At 33.2% G+C, this 25,696-nt stretch overlaps 1 protein-coding gene across 6 annotated transcripts in view; it reads left to right on the top strand.

Moving 5' to 3' along the window:
- The window catches only part of LOC144372002 (lysine-specific demethylase 6A-like), a 197,716-nt gene that overhangs the window by 109,909 nt on the left and 62,111 nt on the right, over window positions 1–25,696 (top strand). For 3 of the 6 annotated variants that reach the window (XM_078035390.1, XM_078035392.1, XM_078035393.1), the window contains 6 exons: window positions 2,903–3,001; window positions 3,173–3,392; window positions 4,085–4,219; window positions 5,465–5,560; window positions 6,926–7,024; window positions 7,621–8,016. In XM_078035390.1, coding sequence (XP_077891516.1) covers window positions 2,903–3,001; window positions 3,173–3,392; window positions 4,085–4,219; window positions 5,465–5,560; window positions 6,926–7,024; window positions 7,621–8,016 — 1,045 coding nt within the window. The remainder of the gene's footprint in view (window positions 1–2,902; window positions 3,002–3,172; window positions 3,393–4,084; window positions 4,220–5,464; window positions 5,561–6,925; window positions 7,025–7,620; window positions 8,017–25,696) is intronic. The other 3 variants (XM_078035391.1, XM_078035395.1, XM_078035394.1) reach the window with 2 other exon arrangements.

Below are 25,696 nucleotides of genomic sequence, written 5' to 3'. Positions count from 1 at the left end.
TTTTCCGTAAAGTTTCATAGTAATTATTATTAGAAAAGGAGCACCAGCTTCCACCTGTGTTTTTATTGTTGTTTTAATTACTCAGACTACTTCAATGTAATCTAGACAAGTTACATATAGGAAAAACAGTATGTCAGTAGACTCAGACATCTGTGATTGGGCTTGTCAGGCTTAAGTGTTCATATACAGATGAAACCCAATTATAGAAACTTTTGTTAGGCATGAAGAATAGAATTGGAGCAGCACATGCTTGTGATCCCAGTTCTTGGGAGGCTAAAGCAGAAGGATCAAAAGTTCGAAGACATCCTCAGCAGCTTTGTGAGTCCCAAAGTAACTCAAAATAAAAGGGGTTGGTGATGTGGCTCAATGGTTAAGTTTCACTGGGTATAATTCCTGATACCCAGCCTCGAAAGGAAAAAAAAAAATGACATAGAATTGCACTGTGGGATGCATATGCACAGACTAGGGTGGCCTTTTATATGTCTGAAGAAAAAAGAAAGTTTAGAATTTTTCCGGGAGAAAGAAATATATACAAGGAATTCTGAAAGAAAGTTCATTGTCTGTCTCAGCATTTGAGGGAGCTGGCAAGTTCTGACTACCAACTGGCAGAAGTTAACTTTGTAAAGGTAATCTGAAGGTCAAAGTTGGCAGTTCTACCATGGCTTGCCAAGTAAAAACTGTCTTAAAGATAGGATAGTTTGTTTTATTCTGTGAGATGATTTCTGAATTAGGGTTCTGTGATTTGCTTTCCTTTCTCATCTTGTTATTCGAGTATTGGGAAAGTCCAGGTTTTTGTGTATTTATATTTATTATTCATATGTTTATTTTATATTATTATATAAAAATAAAATAATAATAAATAAAATAATGTAAAAATAATAGTATTTTAATCAATGCAAAGCATCCTTGAAAGATGTGTCTAATACCCCTGAACTCCATTTTAGTGGAGTATAATAGGAATGACTCCATTTATATAAATGAATTTTCACAGGTATACTGCTTCTATTTTCACTTTTTAGAAATGGACTATGAAATGTTGCTTATTACTCTTGGCATTTGTGAAGAGTTGTCTGATGATCTGAAATTCAGTTCATTTTAAGAAAAAATATGTCTTACTCTCTCTTAACATTTACATTCTTTCTGGTTGTTTACATTGTTGCTTTCTTCTGAAATTGTCCCATTCTCCCAGCCCTTCTACACAGGTTGTAAGAACTCTCTGATATTGCCTTCTTTCATTTTTTTTACACTTTTAAATTTCCTAGAGCCCATAGATAAGCCATTTTTTAAGGCTTATTTCTATCCCTCTTTTGATAATGTCCTGTGTTCTTCAGTTTCATGAGATTGAAATTTAAAGATCTCAGTACTACATCTAGTTGTTCTTTGCATTATACATACTCAAAGACTGTACCTCACATCCTCATTGGCATGTTTTAAAACTTTTTTCATGATGTTTTTTTCAAACTAGTTTCTCGCTTTTTTAAAAAATGCTTTTAGTTGTAGATGGACACAATATCTTTATTTAATTTTATTTATATATGGTGCTAAAAATCAAATGCAGATTCTTACACATACCACTGAGCTTCAACTCCCTTGCCACTAGTTACTTGGTTTTATAACAGTATTTCTGCCAATTTTTAGCTGAACTAGGTTTTAAAACAGATTTATTATCCTCCTACTTGAATCATTCAGTTTTTTAAAACCAATTATTAGGTGTATTCTTTCCCCACCTTTTTCTTATTTGTCCCTTCATTACTTTGCCTGTAACTCTAAGACAATGTATGTATTCACCTTCTGTAAGTCCAAATTTATGTCCTTTTTAGACTTTAAGTATCAGTCTTAAGGTCTAAAAAAAGACAGATTTGTGAGCAATTTCCTTTAAAGTTCTTTTCTTAAGCCACTTGCCTTCTAAGAAAAATCACAGAGTAGGTTAAAATTTTCTATTTTTAGGCTAATTTTCTCTTTTTTTGCACATGTGAGACGCTTTCATGATGAAGTCCTTTAAACCAATATGAAATGTCTCCGTGCAAATTTTCCTTTTTAATTTATGTTTCCCAGGCATTTTACCTATGCGAGTTATAAAAATTTCATTGAGTAAGTACAGCAGTCAACATAGGGTACTTGTTTCATTAATAATATTAAAAGACTTTTGTTGTTTTATATCTTGATTGTCATCCTGAGTGAAACCATACAGATAGTTTCTTGAAGAATACTCATGTGTGTGGACAGCTGTACATATACTTGCACACTCACATGCATATATGTATATATGATGAGACAGGTTGTGTGAGGGGAAAGATTGCTACATATAAGAATGTAGAGTTAAATATAAAGTGTTGGAAATGATACAGTAATTTTCCTTTCACAACAAATAACTCAAAATGACAGAATGATTGCTGTGTTATCAATTGGAGAATGAGAATTAAATCCAGTTTAGAAATCATTACCAATAGATTGTGGATTTTTTTCTGTACTTTTAACCCTCTACTCTTACGATGTAGGAAACCTGAATTTAAATTATGTAAGATGAGTTCTGTGTTTAACTCTCAGTATCAAAGCATTGAAGAAATTCACAGTGTAATAGTTTCAGTAGTTTCTTCATTAGTGTAACATGCACTAGTATTTACAAAACATATCCTAGTATTTACAAAACACCAAATTATAATATAATGGAGATTAAAATTATGTATGAATCTAGGTGTATATTCTCCCTCTCTCTCTCCCTCTCCCTCCTTATTCTCCCTCTCCCTCTCTCATACACACACACACACATATATATATATATATATATATATATACCTTATTTACTCTCTTCTTCTCATTTAAATATACAGTCTCTCATTTTGGCAAATAAGTTATCTATTAATGGACTTTGTTTAATTGTGTGTATATTTTATTCTTTTAGGTGTTATTCAAGTATTGGGAAAGTCCAGGATGCATTTATATCCTATAGACAATCTATTGATAAATCAGAAGCAAGTGCAGATACATGGTGTTCAATAGGGTAAGGCTGTATGTTAAAAATAATTTTTGTGTATTTATATTTTATTATTAATGTTTATTTTATATTATATATAAAAATAAATAGTATTTTAATCAATGAAGAGCATCCTTGAAAGATGTGTCGAAATACCATAAAACTAATCAGTTTTTGAAAACTCATTTCTGTTTGCAGTGTGCTCTATCAACAACAAAACCAGCCTATGGATGCTTTGCAGGCCTATATTTGTGCTGTACAATTGGACCATGGGCATGCAGCAGCCTGGATGGACCTAGGAACTCTCTATGAATCCTGTAACCAGCCTCAGGATGCCATTAAATGCTACTTAAATGCAACTAGAAGCAAAACTTGTAGTAGTACTTCTTCACTTGCAGCAAGAATTAAGCTATTACAGGTAAAAATTTAAACTAAAATATATTTTGTCTATTTTTTTTAATATTTATTTTTTAGTTGTAGTTGGACATCATACCTTTATTTCACTTATTTATTTTTATGTGGTGCTGAGGATCAAATCCAGGATCCCGCACATGAAAGGCGAGCGCTCTACTGCTGAGCCACAACCCCAGCCCTAAACCAACATATTTTAAAATACACACATCTCCCCTTATAAAAAGTGGCAGGAAAGTTTGTCTATTTGTGTTTTGATGCTAATTTGTTTCCATACTTACAATATTTTGTGAAATTACTTTTCTTGTCATTTGAAGTAAGATGTGGTATCTAAAATATATCCCTTTGCACATGTACTTTGTTGATGCATATTAATTTACATGCTATACATTAATATGCGTGAACATTTTCAGTGTGCTATCTTCATTTTTAAGTTTTCATAGCATTTTAGAGAAAAGAACACACACACTGCTTTTCACGCTTGGTTGAAATTTCATAAAATTAGAGCATAACTTTGTTCTAATATTTACAAGTATATTCTAGTTGCCCTTTTTATACTTAGCATCTATCTAAAATCCCAATTTCAGAATTATATTTCTATAAAAAGTAAAATACTTATAGCACTGAGGAAGATTTAGTGGACTTGCTCTTACTTAAGTAGGCTTGTGTTAAATTTGCTTTTTACATAATTTTTCCTAGGCTCAGTTGTGTAACCTTCCACAAGCTAGTCTACAGAATAAAACTAAATTACTTCCTAGTATTGAGGAGGCATGGAGCCTACCAATCCCCGCAGAGCTTACCTCCAGGCAGGGTGCCATGAACACAGCACAGCAGGTGAGAAGTTGGGTTGTCTTCTGTAGGTGCCCAGCTTTTAAGGGTTCTTTCCAATCTGTAGTAGTTAAACCTATTTTAATACATGTAGGATCTTTTAACGTAAAAAATCCCTTTAATTTGACAATATAAAGTCCTTTTTAATTTCAAAGGGATTTTAGGTCAAAAATAAATCTTCCTCTGATATGGGAAGGATCTTGGTGTCAGTTAAAAATCTTTGTATATTTTCAAAACTTGAAAGAAAAACTATTTGAGTCTATTGAATACTTCATTTTGATTTTCAGTATTTTCAATCAGTGATGTCCACTTAACTTTGAAAAGTACACAGCTGATAATGTTTTATAATTTGAAGGAATGAATTAAGAATGCTGTCCTATTTTTGTTGTACTAATGTGAACCTTACTTAGGCTTATAAAGTTCATGGTCCAAATACTGAACTTGTGTTAGACTTTAGTCAAACACTAATTTCACAGCAATCCTTGTCAGTACACATGATCACTTGTAGTCAAGTAGAAGGCCTGCCCACTCTTTCGAAGAAAAAAAGAACACCTAGTCCAACAAAGTATCGCACATATGTATGTGTTGTGTGTGTTCATGAATATATATCCCCCCCCCCAAAGTGGTCAAATTGTTTTACTTCATCCAGTACAACAACAAGTTCATTGGTATTTGACACCACAGAAATAACAGGTATGAGATATTCTTTTGACTTTTTTTTTCATTTTCAATATATATATTTATATATACAGACACAGCACATACTTATGAGATATGGAAAAATCTCAGTTAAAAATGAAGCTTCAACTCTTCTGAAATTTCCTTATCATTTATTTTTAATCTGTGGACATCAGGGAATAAAACAGTATTTCTGTTCCATAATCTCTGCATCGTATTGTATGTAGAAAGCAGGGATAATTTTGTGTTCATCAGTCATTCCATTCATTTCACAGCTTTTATGATTTTTAACAGTTATTTATCATTCCTCTGTACTACGTTGAAATAAATTGAAATGTTGGTTATAGTAGGTAGTCTAAGTATTTTGAGAAATGATTTAGATATTAGACTTTTCCCTAAATGTATGTGTTTACAAACTGTTTGAGCCTCTTAGACTATATTTAGAAGAATTTAAAAGTTAATGTCTATAGGTGTATGAATAAATATTCCAATTTCTAGTCATTTGTTGTCTCATTAGTCATAGCTGTTACTATAGGAGTTTAACCAAATATTCCTAAAATCAATTTTTCTCAGAATGGTTCTGATAACTGGAATAGTGGCCAAACTATTTCACCTCATCCAGTACAGCAACAAGCACATTCATGGAGTTTGACACCACAGAAATTACAGGTATGAAATATTCTTTTTTAAAATATTTATTTATTTGTAGATAAACACACATTATCTTTTTTTATTTTTATGTGGTAATGAGGATCGAACCCAATGCCTCACACATGCAAAGCACTTTACCACTGAGTTACAGCCCCAGCCCCTGAAATATTCTTTTGATGTATTTTTTTAAGTAGAAGTAATAAGGATTGTTTTAGAATTCAGTCAATTTTTAGTTAATATGTACATTATCTTTCAAAGTAATAGAAATTATAATTAATTTTGGTGGTTGGGCAGAAAGTAGAAATGGGTGGATTAGAGAGTATAAAAGCTCTGTTTGGTTTTTTCTTTCCTTCAGTTACCAATTTTCCTTTTTCACAGACAGGCGGTATCATTTCTTGTAGACGGAAAATTTGCAAATACAAACAAATATGTCTTTCTCATACATTCCTTTTTTGCATTTTTAAAATAGAAATGTAGGTAGAACTTTAGATAAACAGAAGTTATGTGTGTATTTATTGCAGAATTTTGCTTTCTTTTTTTAAATGTTTATTTTTAAGTTTTATGTGGACACAGTATCTTTATTTTATTTTTATGTGGTACTGAGGATCGAACCCAGTGCCTCACACATGCCAGGTGAGCATGTTACCACTTGAGCAATCAATGTCCAGAGCCCCTCTTTTTTCTTTTTAAAAAATATTTATTTTTTAGTTGTAGTTGGACACAATACCTTTATTTTATTTATTTTTATGTAGTGCTGAGGATTGAACCTAGGACCTTGCACTTGCTAGGCGAGCGCTATACCACTGAGTCACAACTGCAGCCCTGTTTTTTAAATTATTTTGTAAAAATGTAAATTGAGGATTTTCCCATGTCTTTATATTGTTTCATGTTTTCTTTCTTTCTTTCTTTTTTTTTTTTTTTGGTAGTACTGAGGATTGAAATCAGGGCCTGTGCGGCCTGCAAGGCAAACACTCTACCAACAGAACTATATATCCCCAGCCTGCTTTATTATTTTTTTATGGTGATATATGTTCCAATTGAGGCTTCGTGGGGATTATACCTCATTTAATCAAATCCCCATTGTTGGGTTTTTATGTCATATCCTGCTGTTTTAAGGATACAAAATTGTTAAATAGTTTTCTCTCTGAAATTTCAATTCCTCAATACATTTCATTCAAAACAAACAAATTAACTTTCTTGAGATGAATCTTTAGATCTGTGCCTTTCTCATACCTCTGAAAAATTTTATTTTGGAAATGAGTACAGGGGGTGAGTTTACAGACTTTCTATTGAGAAATTGCCTTATCATGTTTTTATATAAAACTTTGTATTCATTCTAATATTTTGCTTAAACTTGGATTTTATTCTGGTCTTTCCTTTTAGCACTTGGAACAGCTGCGTGCAAATAAAGATAATTTAAATCCAGCTCAGAGACTGATGCTGGAACAGCTGGAAAATCAGTTTGTCTTAATGCAACAAAGAGTATGTACACTTTTATCATTTCTAAAATATATTAGCACATGGGATTTTTTTTATTGCAGTGTCATTTTAGAGGACATTAAGGTCACTGCTAGTTTTTGTGTGTATTCAGTGGAATTTAATATCAGCTTTGAATGCTTGAAACAGATTTTTGAAGGGAAAAAGAGCTACAAATTAATTTATAACAATCACTTGGTATTTTATTATTTATTTGCATAATGTTTTATTTGTGTCTTAAGTTGCTTATTTTTAATATTAATAATTAACAAATTGCCCCAAATTGAGGTGGTGATGCTTTAATGATTGTGTTACTGGAAGGATTTGGTATAAATAAAATGGAAACTTGAAGTCCTCTGTTTCATGATGAAAAAAAAAAAGGCCTATTAATTTATGATTTGTAATCCATGAATTTTAGCTGATTTTATTGTCTCTGCAAGGAAATATTAATTTTTATGCAGTAATCACCTCTAAAATCAAGCATGGTTTCTTGTTTTTGAAAGTGTTTTTCTAACTTAGATGAAATGCTATGATAAAATTACAGATGTTTTGATTACACATTTTCAGAATCACACAAGCAGGTTTTCTTTTTGTTTTTGAAGATGAGACAAACAGGAGTTGCTCAGGTACAAACTACTGGAATTCCTAATGGGCCAATATCTGACTCATCACTGCGTACAAACTCTATCTCTAGCCAGCAACCACATGCAGCTCTGACCAGAGCACCTAGCATCTCTCAGCCTGGAGTTCGCCCTGCTTGTCTTGAAAAGCCTTTGTCCAACGGACCTTTTTCTGCAGGCTATGTTCCGTTCGGCACATCAGAAACTCTAGGGAATACAGACACTATTTTGGTAGGCAATAATTATATAAAAGGAAGTGGAAGTAATGGAAATGTGCCTTACCTGCAGCAAAACACATTCACTCTACCTCATAACTGCACAAACCTGACCAGCATCACAGGAGAGCCATGGAGAAAACAACTGTCTAACTCTGCTCAGGTAAAAGAAAGACTAGCTGTTTTTTTGGCTCTTATACAATAGTTTATCTTTATTTGGCTTGTATACATTTTGAGAAGAAGAAGAAATTTAAATTTAAAGAATGGTTTTTATCTTTAAGAACTAACTTTAAATAATTCAATAACCATTTAAATTTAAAGAATGGTTTTATCTTTAAGAACTAACTTTAAATAATTCAATAACCATATAAGATTTTTAACTAGGATCATTACTAAATTTTTACTCAGTCTGTGCACATAAATGTATCAGTGTATGATTAGTACACATACACATTATGTTAGATAGTATGGGAGTCAAGGGAAAGAAGGGAGGGGGCCCTTAATCTAGTTGCTAATTAAACTATCAAAATCACATTTTGTGGGGTGAATGAACTATATGCACTCAATAGAAGCTGTACTTTGAATTTTGATCATTTGTGGGCTCGGAATATTTTGTGCTAATAGAGGCAACAACTTATTGCCAGCTCCCAGGCAGTCGTGTGATCATGAGGTTAAACATCTCTTACTGTACTGTGTCCTCTATGGATCAGAATTTTTTAATATATTTTGTGTTTTTGCATCCTAGGGTAACTACAAAACCCATGTGTGCATACTATACTCATGCAGCCATTCTTTCTCACTTTTGGTATAATACTAAATAAGTTTCATAAGTTATTTAACACTTTATTATAATACAGACTTTGTATTAGATAATTTTGCACTTACTGTAGGCTCAAGCAGATTGTGGGTATTTTGAGCAGGTTTATAAAAGTTAGACTAGGCAAAACTATGATGTTTAGTGGGTAAGATGTATTAACTGTTTTCAGCTTATAATATTTTTTTTTTTTTAAGAGAGAGTGAGAGAGAGAGGGGGACAGAGAGAGAGAGAGAGAGAGAGAATTTTAACATTTATTTATTTTTTCTTAGTTCTTGGCGGACACAACATCTTTGTTGGTATGTGGTGCTGCTGAGGATCGAACCCAGGCCGCACGCATGCTAGGCGAGCGCGCTACCGCTTGAGCCACATCCCCAGCCCCAGCTTATAATATTTTTATCTTTTGGGGATTTAGAAGGATATAATCCCTCCATAAGACAAGAAATATCTCTTATGGGCTGGGGATGTGGCTCAAGCGGTAGCGCGCTCGCCTAGCATGCGTGCGGCCCGGGTTCGATCCTCAGCAGCACCACATACCAACAAAGATGTTGTGTCCGCCAAGAACTAAGAAAAAAATAAATAAATGTTAAAATTCTAAAAAAAAAAAAAAAAAAAAAAAAAAAAAGAAATATCTCTTATCTGCAGGTCTATGCTCAAATATTCCCTGAATAAAAATCAACATTATGCCAGATGCTAAGTATTCATTCTCTTTGGACCAAAAAAAAAAGTTTTAAATACCATAAATTACAGTAAAGTGTAACTTGAACTATAGGTAAGAAGTGCCACAGGTGGGCCAAAATATTAGATACTCAGATAGTTTAAGGAATTTGGAAAGAGAAAGATAAAGTATGGCTGGTTAAATGTGAGGCTTTAGGAAAGGTCCCACTTTGAATACAGGAAAGAGCCATTAAGCTTTTGATTAACAATGTGAATTTCTTGAACCTCTTTAAAACTTATTAGTGATTAATGGAGTATATTTTTTTAGAGCTCTTCTAGGTTTATAGACAGACAGAAACCTCCCATTCCCTCCTCCATTTCTTCACAAATCTCTTACACTACTCTGGTGCATTTCTTAGGATTGATGAGACAACATTGGTTATTATTAACTAAAGTCCATAGTTTGCTATTTGTGTTGTATTTTATGAGTTTTGACAAATAGGGGATGGCATGCATTCATCTTAATAGTACCCAAGAAAAAAATTTTACTCTCCTAAATGTATGCTGTGCTATGTTTGTTTATCCCTCTCCACCTCTCCTGAACTTACGCCAACCTGACCTTTTTTTTTTTTTTTTTTTTTTTTTGATTGGGGGTACTAAGGATATAACTCAGGGGCACTAGACCACTGAGCTACATCTCCAACTCTGTTTTATATTTTATTTAGAGATAGGATCTCACTGAGTTGCTTCGTGTCTCACTAAATTGCTGAGGCTGGCTTTGAACTTGTGATCCTACTGCCTCAGCCTCCCAAGTTACTGATTACACACTGGCTCAGACTTTTTTATCGTTTCTGTAGTGTTCCCTTTTCAAAAGGCCATATTATTGGAACCATATATTATAAAGCCTTTCAGATTGATTTGTTCTTAGATACACACATTTATTTTCCTCCTTGTCTTTTTGTGGCATAATAGATCTTTTAAATTTTTGAACCCTGAATACTAGTCCCATGTGTAAATGTACAAATTTGTTTTGCCAATCATCTATTGAAGTACTTCTTAGTTGAGTTGGCAATTATATAAAATTTGAAATAGACATCTATGTGTAGATTCCATATAGAAATCCTTAACTCATTTTTGGTAGATATCTAAGAATGTCATTTTTTGATCACATGGCAAGGACATGTTTTATTTTCAAATAAATTATCAAACTGTCTTCTAAAGTGGCTACACCATTTTGTATTTCAGTCTGCAATAAACAGTGAATGGGTCTTCCTGTTGGTCTATATCATCACTCATACTAGGTGCTATTGCTTTCTTTGCTCTAGGAAATCTTATTAGTATGTAGTGTGGCATTTCCTTATTATTTTTATTTACATTATCCTAATGAAATACCATGGGGAGGATCTTTTCATATGTTAATTTGCCTTATGTGTATTATCTGTGATGAGTTAACTGTTCAGATCCTTGGCCAGATTTGTTTATTTGTTATTTGTTTCTTTTGTTCATTTTCTTAATGTTGGATTTTTAGAGTTCTTGTCAATTTTGAGTAATAATCCTTTATCAGATGTATTTAGCAAGTATTTTCTACCAGTCCATGGCTAGTCTTCTTGTTTCTTAGGCAATGTCTTCTGCACATGTTTAGTTTTAATTAACTGCAGCCTATCATATCTTTTGTGTATCATGTTTTTGTTATTCTACTGAAAAAGTCATTAACAAATCCAAGGTATATGGATTTTCTCTTTTTTCATCCAGGAATTTTTTTTTATAGTTTTTATGTTTAGATTCATGATCCATTTTTATTTACTTTTTTGAAGAGACTGGAAAAAAATCTATCTAAGGATTCCTTTTTTTTTTTCTTCCTTTTGTTGTTTTAGTGTTTTGTTTTTCTGTCTTTTTTCTTGTTTTTGCACTTAAACATCTAGTTGTTCCAGCATTATTTGCAGAAAAGATTACTTTCTGCTGTTGTATTCTCTTTTGCTCCTTTGCCCAAGATCTTTGATTTTCTAGATGTTCCTGAACTCTCTATTTGTCTATCCTTTTCGCCAATATCACTTTGTCTTGATTACAGTTGCCTTATGAAGAATACCAAGAAGTCAGTTGGTGTTGATCCTCTGTCCCTGTTCTCTTTTAAAATGGTGTTAGATGTTCTGGTTTTTTTGTCTTTGCATGCTTTGTCCATATTTTTGCATCTAATATTTACAAGAGAGATTTGTTTATGACTTTCCTTTCTTGCCATAGCTTTATTTATGACTCTCTTTTCTTGCCATAATTTTATTTGTTCATGACTTTCCTTTCTTGCCATTTTGGTTTTGGGGTAATTTTGTCTTCTTACATTGACCAAATGGCCACTGTTTTCTATTGGGACAGGATATTAATTATTTATTCAATAATTATTTTTCTTACTAGAAAATAGTTTGAGTCAGATTGTCAATTTTCATTAGGTGAATTCTGTAGTTATTGTGTCATTTCAACTAATTCATCAGTCTTTGGGTTATAAAGTTGCTCATAATATTTCTCTATGATCCTTTAAATGTAGATTAGTAGTAGTGGAACCATTTCCATTTCCAATTCTGATTTAGTGGTTTGTTTTTTTCCAATCTGTTTTTTTTTTTTCTTGTGGCTAGAGGCAAGCAGATGTTACTGATCTTTTCAAATGACCCATTTTTTATTTCATTGATTTTTCACTACTATTTTTCTGTATTTATTTAATTGATTTACCTTGTAATTATTATTACTTTAGTTACTTTGGATATAATTGGTTCTTCTTTGGTTAGTATGCTAAGGTGGAAGTTTTGACTACTGATTTTTATTTGTTTTTATTTTCAAAACTATATTTTTTAAGGGCTGTGATTGTGCCTTAGTGGTAGAGAGCTTGCCTAGCAAGTGTGAGGCACTGAGTTCTATCCTCAGTACCAAATACAAATAAATAAATAAGATAAAGGCCTACTTAAAACTAAAAACATTTAAGAAAATTATTATTTTAAAAATATATTTTTAAAAAATTGGCATATATAAAAATTAATATGCATTTATTATTAAATGTTGTGAATCAAATTTATATCTTAATCAGTTTTTTTTGTGTGTGTGCGTGTATGTGTGTGTGTAAGAACTAATAACATGAACTTTCTTTACATCTGTTTTTCTTCTTTTTTCGTTTTGGGGATTGAACCCCAGGTCACTTAACCACTGAGCCACATTCCCAACCTTATTTTGTATTTTATTTAGAGACAAGATCTCATTGAATTGCTTAGCTCCTTGTTTTTGCTGAGGTTGGCTTTGAACTTGCAATCCTCCTGCCTGTCTCTTGAAATTCTGGAATCATAGGAGTAAGCCACTGCACTTCTTTACATTTGGAAAGTTATTGTATATCTTTTCCAGTAATGACCTTGCTATCTTGCTATAAATTAGATCTTCTGAAATTTATTCCTCCTATATAACTGTAACTGTATGTACTCACCAATGTTTCCCCTACTCTACATTCTTCTTAAACACTATTCAATACTGTTTACTTCTAGCCCTTGATAACTGTCATTATACTCTCTACTTCAGTGAGATCAACTTTCTAAGATTCCACGTGAGTGAAATAATGTGGTATTTGTCTTTTGGCTTATTTTACTTACCATTAATGTCCTCCAGGTTCATCCATATTCTGGAAAATGCAGGTTATAAAACATTTTGTTTCCTGATTTTTTTTCTTTCCAGTCTGACAAACTGGTCCTAGTGTTTCCACGTTAATCAACTTTCCATCACTATGACAAAAATTCTTAACATATCAACTTAAAGGAAAGAATTTTTAGTTCACAGTTTCAGAAGCTAAAGTTATTGTCACTTGGCTCTTGTTTTTGTGTTGTGGTGAAGCAGAACATCATGGTGGAAATGTTTTGCAGGAATAGCTTCTCACTTTCTTATGTCTGAGAAGTAAAGAAAAAGAGAAGTGCACAGAATCCTGGTATGACTACCCTTCGAAGGAATTCCCCAACAATCTCCTTTCTCCAACTAGACCCAACTCCCAGTAGTGCCACAGGCTGATGTCCAAGCCTTTGGCCTTTGGGAGACATTTTATATCCACACCAGAGTGATTTCTAATTTTAAATGTGGTTCTTACACTTTCCCTGTTGAATTAGAAAGCAGAAGGGAGGTGAAAAGTCTTAAATCTATTTTTCTTCTGTGGCATTTTGTATGGTAGGGACATAAAGAACCCACAACAGTAGCCTGCCAATCATGTCACTCTTTCTGACCACATTGGTCAGAAAGCAGCATTGTGAACAATTGCTGCAAACTTGGTGACATTTTAAGGTATCCCTGTGTTCTTGCAGTCAGCCACAGGCATCCAGCATATAGTGCCCAAGCCTCAGTCTTTAGCCCTCATACTTCAGGTAGATGTTCAACCCAAAATGTCTCCTCACACTTGACTCCCTGTGTGTGTTTCCTGAGCTTCCTGGAAATTGAAAAATCACCAGTTGATTCATGGAAGTCTTGTCATGTGAGACCAACCAAACATAGACAGAAATAGTTACAGGATTTAACAAAGTACAATTTGATTGACACTTTACATGTAGAAGTATGTCTTGGGAGGGAGGAAGACAGGTGGATCTTTGGATCCCAAGGCAGGACAAAAGCCGCTTATATGCTAACTTACAGCCTTGATCTTTTGCAAAAGTGTTAACAAGAAAAAGTCTGAACCACAATGGCCAGCATAACATGCTCAGTTGACTGCCTTAAATTAAAGACTTTGTCTTTAAGGTTTTGGACTGTGTGTCAGGGTCCCTTATTGGACAAAATGCTTATCATAACCAAAATGTCACTCTATTGTGGTTTTTTTTCCCCTTGCTGTATATAAGTTTTTAATATCTTGTAAGCGTATTTGTCTATTTTTGCTTTCATCATCTGTATTTTGACTTCTCATTCAAAATATCCCTGCCTAGACCAATGGCAAGAAATACTTCTCCTAGCAGTTTCATAGTTTTAAAATCTTCCATTTAAGTTTTCAATCTAGTTTAAGTTCAAATTTATGTATGGTCAATGATAGGTCCAGTTTCATTCTGCAAATGGACATGTGGTTTACCTGATTCTATTTATTTAAGAGATTGTCCTTTCTCTGATGTGTGTTTTTGGTATCCTTGTTGAAAAGTGGTTAGTTGTATGCATGTGGATTTCTTTATGGGCTCTCTCTATTGCATTTCATTGGTGCATGTGTTTGTTTATTCCAGTACCATGTTATTTTGTTTATGTTAGCTTTATAGTACATTTTAAAGACAGCCAATGGGTAGCATTCAACTCAGTTTTACTGTGTTTATTTCATTTTCCTAAAGATTAACTTGACTATTCTTGTAATTTTGTGATTCTATACAAATTCTATACATTTTAATTTCTGTTACGAATGCTATTGGTTTTTTGGTAAGGACCCTACTGACTGTAGATTGTTTTATGTGCTTTGGCTACTTTAACAATATTAATGTTTCCAGTCCACAAACAAGGAATATCTTCCTGCGTATTCATGTCTTCTTTAATTTCTTTCCACAGTGCATTACAATTTTTTGTTCTTCTTTTTTTCTCCCTTTTACTAACTTAAGTATTTTGGGGGTGTAACAGTTTTATTGTTTGCATAATTATATTTGGCATTGTACATAGAAAGAATATGGCTAACTTTTAATAAAGCTGCCCTTTCAAAAAATCAAAATAAGGAAAATGGAATATATATTAATCACTATCTTATAGGCTATAATTTTTTAAAAAAATTTATTCTAATTTGTTATGTGACAGTATGCATTTCAATTCATTACACACATAGAGCACAATTTTTCATATCTCTGGTTGTATACAACAAAGAGTCAAACAATTTGTGTCTTTAAACATGCACTTAGAGTACTAATGTTCACTCATTTTACCACCTTTTCTACCCCCATGCCTCCCCTTCCACTCTGTCCTTTTGCCCTATCTAGAGTTTTGTTTACTATTCTCATGCCCACTGCCCTCTGCCTGAATTACAATTTTTGATGTGCCATGTTTGCTTTTGGTTGAATTTATTCTAATTGTTGTTTGGTATAGAAACTAACTGGGGTTTTACAGTTTTCTTTCAGGTAGTCAAGATTAATGTACAGAAATGTTACTGATCATTATCTGTTGATTATGTATCCTACAAATTTACCATACTAATTTTTTGGTTCAACTTTTGTGTTTTTAGTGTAAAAGAACATGCCACTGAAATAGGGATGACCTGACCTGTTCCTTTTTAATTTGGATGCATTTTACTTGTTTGTCTTGCCTAATTTCTCTGGCTTAGAGTTTCCATTTTATATTGACTCAAAGACGCTGAAGTAGGCATCCTTGTCTTTTGTGCAGATCTGAATGGAAAGGCTTTCTGAATCCACCTCACCTACCCTTCAGTAAGATTCCTGAACTGTGGGTTACATGTGGCTTTTGATATTTTAAAATAGTTTGTTACTTCTCTGCCTGGTTGCTATTAGAAAAACATGTTCAATTTTGTCACTCAATTTTCGGCATCTATTGAAATTGTCCTATGATTTTTGCCCATCATTTGGTTAATGTGATCTATCACTTTTTTTTTTTTTTTTTTTTTGGCAGAGAGGGGTCTGTGGACTGTCTTTCACTCATTCAGCCCCAGGCCTTTTTTTTTTTTTTTTTTTTTTTTTGAGACACAATCTCACCAGATTTTTGAGGCTGGACTTCAGCGTGTGACCCTCCTAACTGAAGACTGGCTGTTTCACATTTTTGATTTGCATAGTTGACCACGCATGCATCTTTGGGGTAAATCCCTTTTAATCTGGTGAATGATCTTTTGAATGTGCTGTTAGATTTGTTTTACTTTTGAGAATTTTTGCCTCTAATTTCATCAAGAATATTTGTGTATAGTTTTCTTTTTCTGCTTTTGTTGTTGCTTGGGTGTGGTGTCAAGGTCATAGTAGCCTCATATATTGAATTATCAGAAGAGGATATATAATCAGTCAACAAATATATAAAAAAAATGTTCAACATCTCTAGCAATTAGAGAAATGCAAATCAAAACTAAGGTTTCATCTCACTCCAAGTCAGAATAGCAGGTATTAAGAATACAGAGAACAATAAGTGTTGGTGAGGATATGGGGAAAAAGGCATACTCATACATAGTTGGTGGAGCTGCAAATTGGTGCAGCCAATGTGGAAGGCAGAATCCTTGGAAAACTGAGACTGGAACCACCATTTTTTTAAAAAATTATTTATTTTTTAGTAGTAGTTGGATTCAGTACCTTCATTTTATTTATTTATTTTTATGTGGTGTTGAGGGTCAAACCCAGGGCCACATATGTGCAAGGTAAGCACTTTACTGCTGAGCCACAAACCCAGCCCCCTGGAACCACCATTTGACCCACTCCTTGGTCTATATCCAAAGAACTTAAAACAGTATACTACAGGAACATAGCTACATCAATGTTTATAGCAGCACAATTCACAATAGCTAAACTGTGGACCAACCTAGATCCCTTTGGAAGATGAATGGATAAATAAAATGTATACATATATATATATATACACACACACACACACACACACACATACATACATACATACATACACACACAATGGAATATTTTTCAGCATTAAAAGAAAATAAAATCATGGCATCTGCAGGTACCCGGATGAAGCTGGAGAATATAATGCTAAGTGAGGTTAGCCAATCCCACAGAAACAAATTCTGAATGATTGCTCTGATTTAAGGATGCTGGCATAATATGCTGTGGTGGGGGGAGGATTAAATGAACTGTACATAGGCAAAGGAGAAAAGGGAAAGGATGGGACACAGGGATAGGAAAGGTGGTGGAATGTGATTGCCATCATTACCCGAAGTACATGTAAGAAGACATGAAGGATGTGACTCTACTTTGTGTACAACCAAAGATATGAAAAATTGTGCTGTATATGTATTATACAAATTGTAATGCATTCTGTTGTCATGTAGCAAATCAAAGTTTTAAATAATAAAAAAAAACGAATGTTCTATAGTACAGGCTTTTTTGCTGTAAATTCTTTTAGCTTTTGTTTATCATGGAAGGTCTTTATTTCATTATCAAATTTGAAGCTTAATTTTGCTGGATGTAAGACTCTTCGTTGACATCCATTATCTTTTAGAGCTTGGTATGTGTTGTTCTAGAGGGTTTGGGTTGAAGAATCTGCTGAGATCTGAATTGGTCTTTTAAAAGGTAATCTGATTTTTCTCTCTTTCATCCTTTAAAATTCTATTCTTATTCTGTGTGCTGGGCATTTTCTTTATCTTGTGTCTTGGTGTAGATCTGTAATTTTGTATATTTGGTGTCCTATAAACCTCTTGTATTTGATTTCCAATTTATTTTTCATGCTTGGGAAATTTTCTGATGCTATTTCATTGAAGAGATTGTGCATTCCTTTGATTTGAATTTCTAAACCTTCCTCTATCCCAATAAATCTTAAATTTGGTCTTTTGATGGTATCCCTTAATTCTTGGATATTCTGTTTATGGTTTCTTACCATCTTCATTGTGAGGTCAACTCTATTTTTCAAGAATGTATATTTTGTCTTTATTGTCTGAGGTTCTGTCTTCCAGGTGATCTTGTCTGTTGCTGATGTTATTTTTTTTTTATTTCAAGTATTTCTGTTTTGTTTTTGTTTTTTTTTCCCCTTCAGAATCTCTATCACGTTCCTAAAGTAATCTCTGACTATCTGTATTTGCTCTCTTATCTCTTTGTTAGAGTGATTGATTTTTGCCTGTATCTGCTCACTACAGACATTCTTTAATTCCCAAATCATTTTAGTGATGTATATTCTGATCGCCTTCTCTGACATTTTTGCCTACTGTGGTATATATGGATTCTGTTGTTACAGTATGTTGGTTTGGGGCACTGTCCTCCCTTGTTTTTTCATGAGATTTATGTGTCTTTTTCTCTTGCAGTGTAGATATGAGATATTACACCTTCTGCCCTATTGTCTTATAGTATCCCTTCAGGTTACCAGTACCTCACTTTTAAAGAAGAGATCAGTATTACAGTACTCAATATAACCAAATATGCAGCCATATGTCAGTTGGCTTCTATTTTTACATTTATAGTTCTGTCACTACAATAAAAAATGAAGAGTTCAGTTATCTTCTAACATATAGTCAATGTGTTTGCATAATGTTTTACAATTTATAATGGTAGAAGGTGGGCCTGGGGGGCTAAGATGTTTATGACATAGGATGTGAGAATACGGAGGTATTAGATTATATGACTAGTAAGAGGGTAATTATAAGATGTTAGTAGGATGTTAGTAGGAGAAATGAGAGAGAGAGAACCCTATCCAAGACTCTGTTACGTCAGCAACAGGATAACTGTTAGCACCCTTCGTAGAGAAACTTCTGGTGCAGCCAGGCCACAAGGACCTTGCTGACGTCTTACCAGGTCCTTAATGTTGTCTCTTGATAGAAGCTGCAATATCCCAGTTTTGAAGTGGTGGCACCCTCAAGCCTATGTGTACTCTGATGTTGGGCTGTGGAGCCCAACATATACATTGATGAATAAGGAACCCCAGTGTGTGGAGCGGTGTGCCCTATGCCTGTCCTGCACCTCCAGGTTACGGTGTAGCTATCTTTCTTCTTTATTAATATTTTTTGCTAGCATAATCCTGCTTTGCACCATTCCATAGATTTCAGTATGTCATAATCCACTTCCTTTGAAAATGGAATTAAGAATTACGAAAGATTCTTATTTTTTCTTTTATAATTTCTTCATTGACCCACTGATTATCAAAGACCTTGTTATTTAATTTCCATGTTTTAGTAAAGTTTCAGAAAATCCTCCTATTGCTAATTTTTTATAAGACTGTGATACAAAAGGTTATTGATAGGGTTTTCATTCTTTCAAATTTGTTAAAGACTTATTTTGTGATTTACCATGTACAGTTGAGAAGACTGCACGTTTTATACCTGTTGGATAGAATTTTCAGTGAATGCCTCTTTACCATTTGGTGTAGAATCCGGTTTAAATATGATGCTTCTTTGTTGATTTTCTTTCTGGAAGATCTTCCCATTGATGAAAATGCACTGTTGAAGTCCTCTAAAATTATTTTATTGCAGTCTACCTACCCCTCAAATCTGTCAACATTTTATATTTAGGTGCTTTGATGCTGAGGCATGTTTACAGTCGCTTTATTTTGTTGCAGATTTTTTTCCATTTATCACTCTGTAATGCTTCTCTTTGTATCTCTTTACTGTTTATCTAATTTAAATGTTGTTCTTCCTGTCTCTGGGTTTTCTATTTTCATGGAATGTCACTCTCCATTCCTTTATTTTCATTGAATGTACATTCTTATAGTTGAACAGAGTCTCTTATAGGCAACATGTAGAGATGGGTATTATTTTTTGATCTATATTCAACCACAATGTAATTTGATTAGAGAATTTAAGTTTTTTATATTGAAGGTAAACATTGATGGTAAAGGATGCCATTTTGTTAATTGTGCACTGTTTTGTAGATCTTTCTCTACAGTCTTTCTTTGTGGTTAAGTAATTTTCTCTATTAATATGTAAGTATCTGCACTTTTTATCGTTTAATATATCAGTTACAGACATTGGTTTGTGGTAAGCTGAGGCTTAAAGAAACCAATCTATTGGTAAAAAGAAATTATAGGAAGCTGATAGCAACTTGTCATTGATTGCAAAAGATGAAATTCTACATTTTAATACAACTTCCCCATTTTAAAATTTTAATGATACACTTTAAATATTGTATATCCACATCCATTCATATTGTATATGCTTAAGAAATTGTTGTTATATTAAACTAGTTTTGTCTTTTTAGTCTTCATTTTAAGGATATAAATATTACAGTATTTAAGTATGCTAAATTTTACTGTACAGTTTTTTTTTAAACCAGTGAGTTTTATACCTTCATATGTCTTTGTGTTACTGTATATCCTTTTCATTCAGTTCAAAGAGCTCCCTTTACCATTTTTTGTAAGACAGATCTTTCTTACAAAACCTTGAATAACTTCCTTAGCTTTTGATTATCGGGAGAAGCTTTTTATCCTTCATTTCTGAAGGAGTTTGGAAGAGATACGCATTCCTGAATAGCATGGGTTTTTATTTATTACAATTTTTAAAAAAATTCTAGTAATAATACTAATTATATATATTAACAAGATTGGGAGATTTTAGAACATGAATACTATGTGTAATGATTGAAATCAGAATTACTGTTTTTGTCTACTCAGTATTAATTGTTTCTGTTGGGAACATTCAAATCTTGTTATTAGGCTGAAGAATACTGTTAAAAAAAACCTTTGTAAAGCAATAATCATCATCCTGTATTAACAGAATACTAGAACTAATTCTTTCTAATTGAGTTGTCAGTTGTAATCCATTCTCTCTCTTCTACTTTTTCATCCTGTTATGACCTCTCTTCTGCTCCCTACTTCTGTGAGATCAATGTTTTTATTTTTTATTTTTTTAAAGACAGAGTGAGAGAGGAGAGGAGAGAGAGAGAGAGAGAGAATTTTTTAATATTTATTTTTTAGTTCTCGGCGGACACAACATCTTTGCTGGTATGTGGTGCTGAGGATCGAACACAGGCCGCACGCATGCCAGGTGAGCGCGCTATTGCCTGAGCCACATTCCCAGCCCGAGATCAACTTTTTTAGATTCCAATATGAGTGAGAACATGTAGTATTTGTTTTTTAGTGCCAGGCTTCTTTCACTGAATATAGTATTCTCCTTGCTTATCCAAATGTTGTCAGAAATGAAAGAATTCATTTCTTTTTATGGACGAATAGTATCCTGTTGATTTTGTATTTCATATTTTAAAAATCTGCCTATGGTTTCCTAAATTGATTCCATGTCTTGACTGCTATGCAATGGAACTGTCTCATTAGCATATTTGTATTCTTTTTTTTTTTTTTTACTTATTGCCTTCAGTGGTATTTATGAATCACTTGTATTTTTATTTTTGTTGGCTATTCTTTTCCATCATGGCTGTACTAATTTACATCTGACCCATAGCATGCAGCTTCTTTTTCTCTCCATTCTCACCAGCATTTGTTTTTTTAAATTATTTTTGCTAATAGCTATTTTTATATTGGGTAACATTATTTATTTAATTTGTATTTTCATCATGATTAGATATGTTGAACATTTTTTCATGTGCTTTTTAGCCATACTCTTTTGGTAATAAATGTGTATTCATGTCATATAGCCAAAGGTGGATTCTTTGATATTTTACAGCTCAGAAATTTGAATTCTGTATACATGCTGGATATTAACTTTTTTATAGGTTTAGTAACTTACAAATATTTTCTCCCACTTTCCTGATTGACTTATCAGTCTGCCAAAGTTTTGTTGTTGCTGTTTGTTTCTTGTTTTCTTTTGTTGTTGTTGTTGCTTGTAAAACCTTTGAACAATTTTTTTTAGTTGTAGACGGACACAATACATTTATTTTGTTTATTTATTTTTGCATGGTGTTGAGAATTGAACTCATTGCCTCCCACATGTCAGGAAAGTGCTCTACCACTGTGCAACAATCCCAGCCCTTATAAAGGCCTTTTATGTGAGATTATCCCTTTTGTTTAGTTTTCCTCTTGTTTTGGGGGGCTTTTAGAGGGTTGTCAAAATATTTTTTGTTCATACCAATGTCATACACATGGTTCTTCAACATTTTTAATTTTTTTTTTTGTTTTTTCAGTTATCCATGACAGTAGAAAGTATTTTGTTATATTAAACATACATGGAGTATAATTTCCCATTCTTATGGTTGTACATGATGTGGAATTACATTGGTTATGTATTCATAAACAAACATACAAAAGTTATGACCAATTCATTCTACTCTTTCCAATTCCCATTCGCCTACTCTTCCCCAACTCTTCCCTGTACAGTCCAGTGAATCTCCATTCCATATCCCTCCCCTGATTGTGAATCAGCATTCACAATCAGAGAGAACATTCAGACTGTGGTTTTTAGGAATAGCTTATTTCCCTTAGCATGACAGATTCTAGTTCCATCCATTTACCAGCAAATGTTCTAATTTCTTTCTTCTATAAGGCTGATTAATATTCCTTGTAAAATTTCTAAGCTGACTCTAAGCTGCAAGAGTCTGAGTTAAAGTGTAAAAGAGTGGGCATTGTAAAGTTTCTAAATTGAAAGGCTTGGGCTAAAAAAAAAAAAAAATAATAGGCCAGGTATTGTTAAAATTCCTCTGCTACCCCCGGAACCTGTAATCTCTGTAGCTGTTAGGACAATACCTGAACTGCTGGTTGTTTATTAGCTAAGGGCTCCAAATAGCTTGGTAGGTAAGCATCCAGGCCACAAAACCAATCAGTTTAAATGTGTACACCCCCCACCCCCCCACCCCCCCCACCCCCCACCCCGCTTAGTAGTGACCAATCACCCCACCCAGACTGTTCCCGCCAATGAATGTACTAATCATAGCTCAGAGTTGTTGTTCAATTTTCCCATGCCTCAAGATGATTTGTTCTGATGTATGCAAAGTCCCCCACCCTCTCCAGAAAGTGTACTTAAGCTCTCCTTGACCTCTGCTCTGGGCTCTGGGCTGCTCTCCCTTCCTGAGTGAGCCTTGATTCCCAGCATGCTGGTTCAATAAATCCCCTTTTGCCAATTGCATGAAGCCGGTCTCTTGTGTGGTCTCTCCCTCCGACGCTCCGCCAGACCCTTACAAATTTAAAACTTAAGAATAAATATATTTAAAAAAAGAAATGGAATTACTATCATGAGGTAAAGATTTGCTTAGTTAAAAAAAAATTTATCTTGTTCTAAGGTGCTAAACCATTTTTTACATTCCTGTCAGCAGTATATAAAGTTTTATTTCCTTTTACTTTCTCCTTCTCTTCCTCCTTGCTCTCTACCTCTCTCTCTCCCTATTTTTTTTTTTTTTAACCAGGGACTAAACCCAGAACGTTTAACCTCTCAGCTTCATCCCCAGCCCTTTTTCTTAAATTTTTTTAGAGAGAGGGTCTTGCTAAATTGCTGAGGCTGGGTTGAAATCAGGATTAGAGAAAGGGGAAGGCTCTGAGTCCCTTAGTCTCAGCCTCCCACTGGGATTACAGGCACTCACCACCACATCTGGAGTGTGTGTGTGCGCGCTCTCTTGCTCGCTCTCTCTCTCTCTCTCTCTCTCTCTCTCTCTCTCTCTCTCTCTCTCTCTCAACTTTGCTTTCTCCCTTTGATTTTCTGTTGTCTATTTCACCGAGTTTACTTCTGATCAGTGTTATTGCTTTTTTGGTAATTATTTTGGTTTGAAATCTCCCTTATCTTCTTAATATAATAGCTTACTTTGGTAGTCTTAGACCTTTCTTTGCCAATATATTAAAAGCTATAAATAACCATCAAGAATTACTTTCAGCATAAATTTTGATGCAACAATAACTTGTCAAGTTATTTCTAATTTTTAAGAAATTTCTTAATTTGACTTATTGAAGAATTAAGGCTCTAATTTATTTTGCAAAAACTTGGTTATTTATTAGTTTTTGTTTTGTGGTATTTAATGTAAACCAATTTTGTTTAGAAATATCCTTTGAATAATCTGATTTTGAGACTTGTTTTTCCTTTTATACTGACTGATCATGAATGATAGTCCATGAGAATTTGTAAACAATTTGTATTCTGTCAATGTCAAATGAAACATTTTTTACATGACAGATTAAAAGAGTTGATACTATTACTAAAGTCTTGGATTCATATTTCTTGATTATCTGCTTTATCAACTAATGATAATAAGCTATTGAAATCTCCAGCTCTTAATGTTGAATTATATAGTGTTTTTCACATTTATTATGGTTTTCTTCATATATTTTTAAATCTATATTTAGTAAGTTATTTTAAATTACATAATATTGACTTACCATTGTGAAATTTTATTCTTTTTATTAGTTAATTCTTTCTTTAAAGTGTTCTTTGTACTAATATCTCCTTTCCAACTCCTGCAGTTACTGTTTTTGTTATGTTCATTCATCATTCCTTTCTTTTGAATATTTCTCTGTATTTGAAGAAAAAGAATATTTTATATACAGCATGTTGTATCTTATACTGCATAATGATGTTTCAATCAACTATGAACTGCATGTAAGATGGTAATCATGAAATTATATTATCTAGTGATGCAAATGTAGCAGCTTGTAAAAAATGCACTTTGTTGATATTTACCAACAAAATTGTCTGTAAACATATCCCCATTGTTATGCAAAATGATTGTGTTTGGCTTTGGTGTTTTTAATCAGCCTGAGAATCTCTGCCCTTTTTCTTTTATTTTTTATTTTTTCCTTCCCCACTTACAGTGTGTGCATGTGTATTTTGCATAAAATTTGAATTTGATGAGTATTATAATTCCTTTAAATATTTTTATGTCATTAAAAACAAGACACATAGTATGCATATATTGATAAATATTTTTTTCTATTTGTAGCTCTTTGAATATTTCCATGGTTATTCATTCAATCTTACAGACCTAATTTATTATCTGATCTACATAATTTTTGTTAGTAGTGTACACCTGTGCTACTAAGTATTTTGGGGGGAATGTCTTTGTTTCAAGTTTGCTTGTTTGTTTTTTAGTATCTTTTTTAGTTGTAGAAAAACATGTTGGACACTTTTATCTTATTTATTTATTTTTTTATGTGGGGCTGAGATCAAACCTAGTGCCTCACACATCCTAGGCAAATGCTCTACCATTGAGCCACAACCTCAGCCTTCAGGGTTGTTTTTTGTTGTTGTTGTTTTTTAAAACACAATTCTTTTTATGTATTTTACTTATTTATTTTTATGTGGTACTGAAGTTGTAACCCAGCGCGGCAGCCCTCAGGTTTGTTTTTGAGGAACTATTTTACTTGACACAGAATTCTTTTTTAAAAAATTATATTTATTATACCTTTATTTTATTTATTTATTTTTATGTGGTGCTGAGGATCAAACCCATGGCCTCACACGCTCTAGGCGAGCAACCCACCACTGACTCACAACCCCAGCCTCTTGACACAGAATTCTTACCACTGTATTTTGTTTTGTTTTGTTTTACTATGTCATTCTTCCTAAAATTTAAGTCTGTTTAGTGAATCATTTCACTTTTCTCTTTAAAATGATAAGTGATTTTCCTGTTTTGGATTGTCTGTACTATAGCTTTAATAATTTGATTATGATGACTGTGGTGAAGTTCCTTTTACATTTACTCCATTGAAAGTTTTATGAACTTCTTTATGTAATGAGGTTTTTTAAATTGAAAATTGTTTTTCCTGGATTTCTTTAAATATATATTTTTAATGATCTCTTTGAACATTTGGCAAATTTTTATTAGAAGTAGGGCATTTTTAATATTATACTTTTGGAACTGTTTTCATTCTCTTTATAAATGACTTACATCAA

This window comes from Ictidomys tridecemlineatus, chromosome Y (assembly GCF_052094955.1).
Source record: "Ictidomys tridecemlineatus isolate mIctTri1 chromosome Y, mIctTri1.hap1, whole genome shotgun sequence".
NCBI classification, from domain to species: Eukaryota; Metazoa; Chordata; class Mammalia; order Rodentia; family Sciuridae; genus Ictidomys; species Ictidomys tridecemlineatus.
Note: the sequence above shows the minus strand (reverse complement) of the source record. Positions and strands in the feature narration are given on the sequence as shown.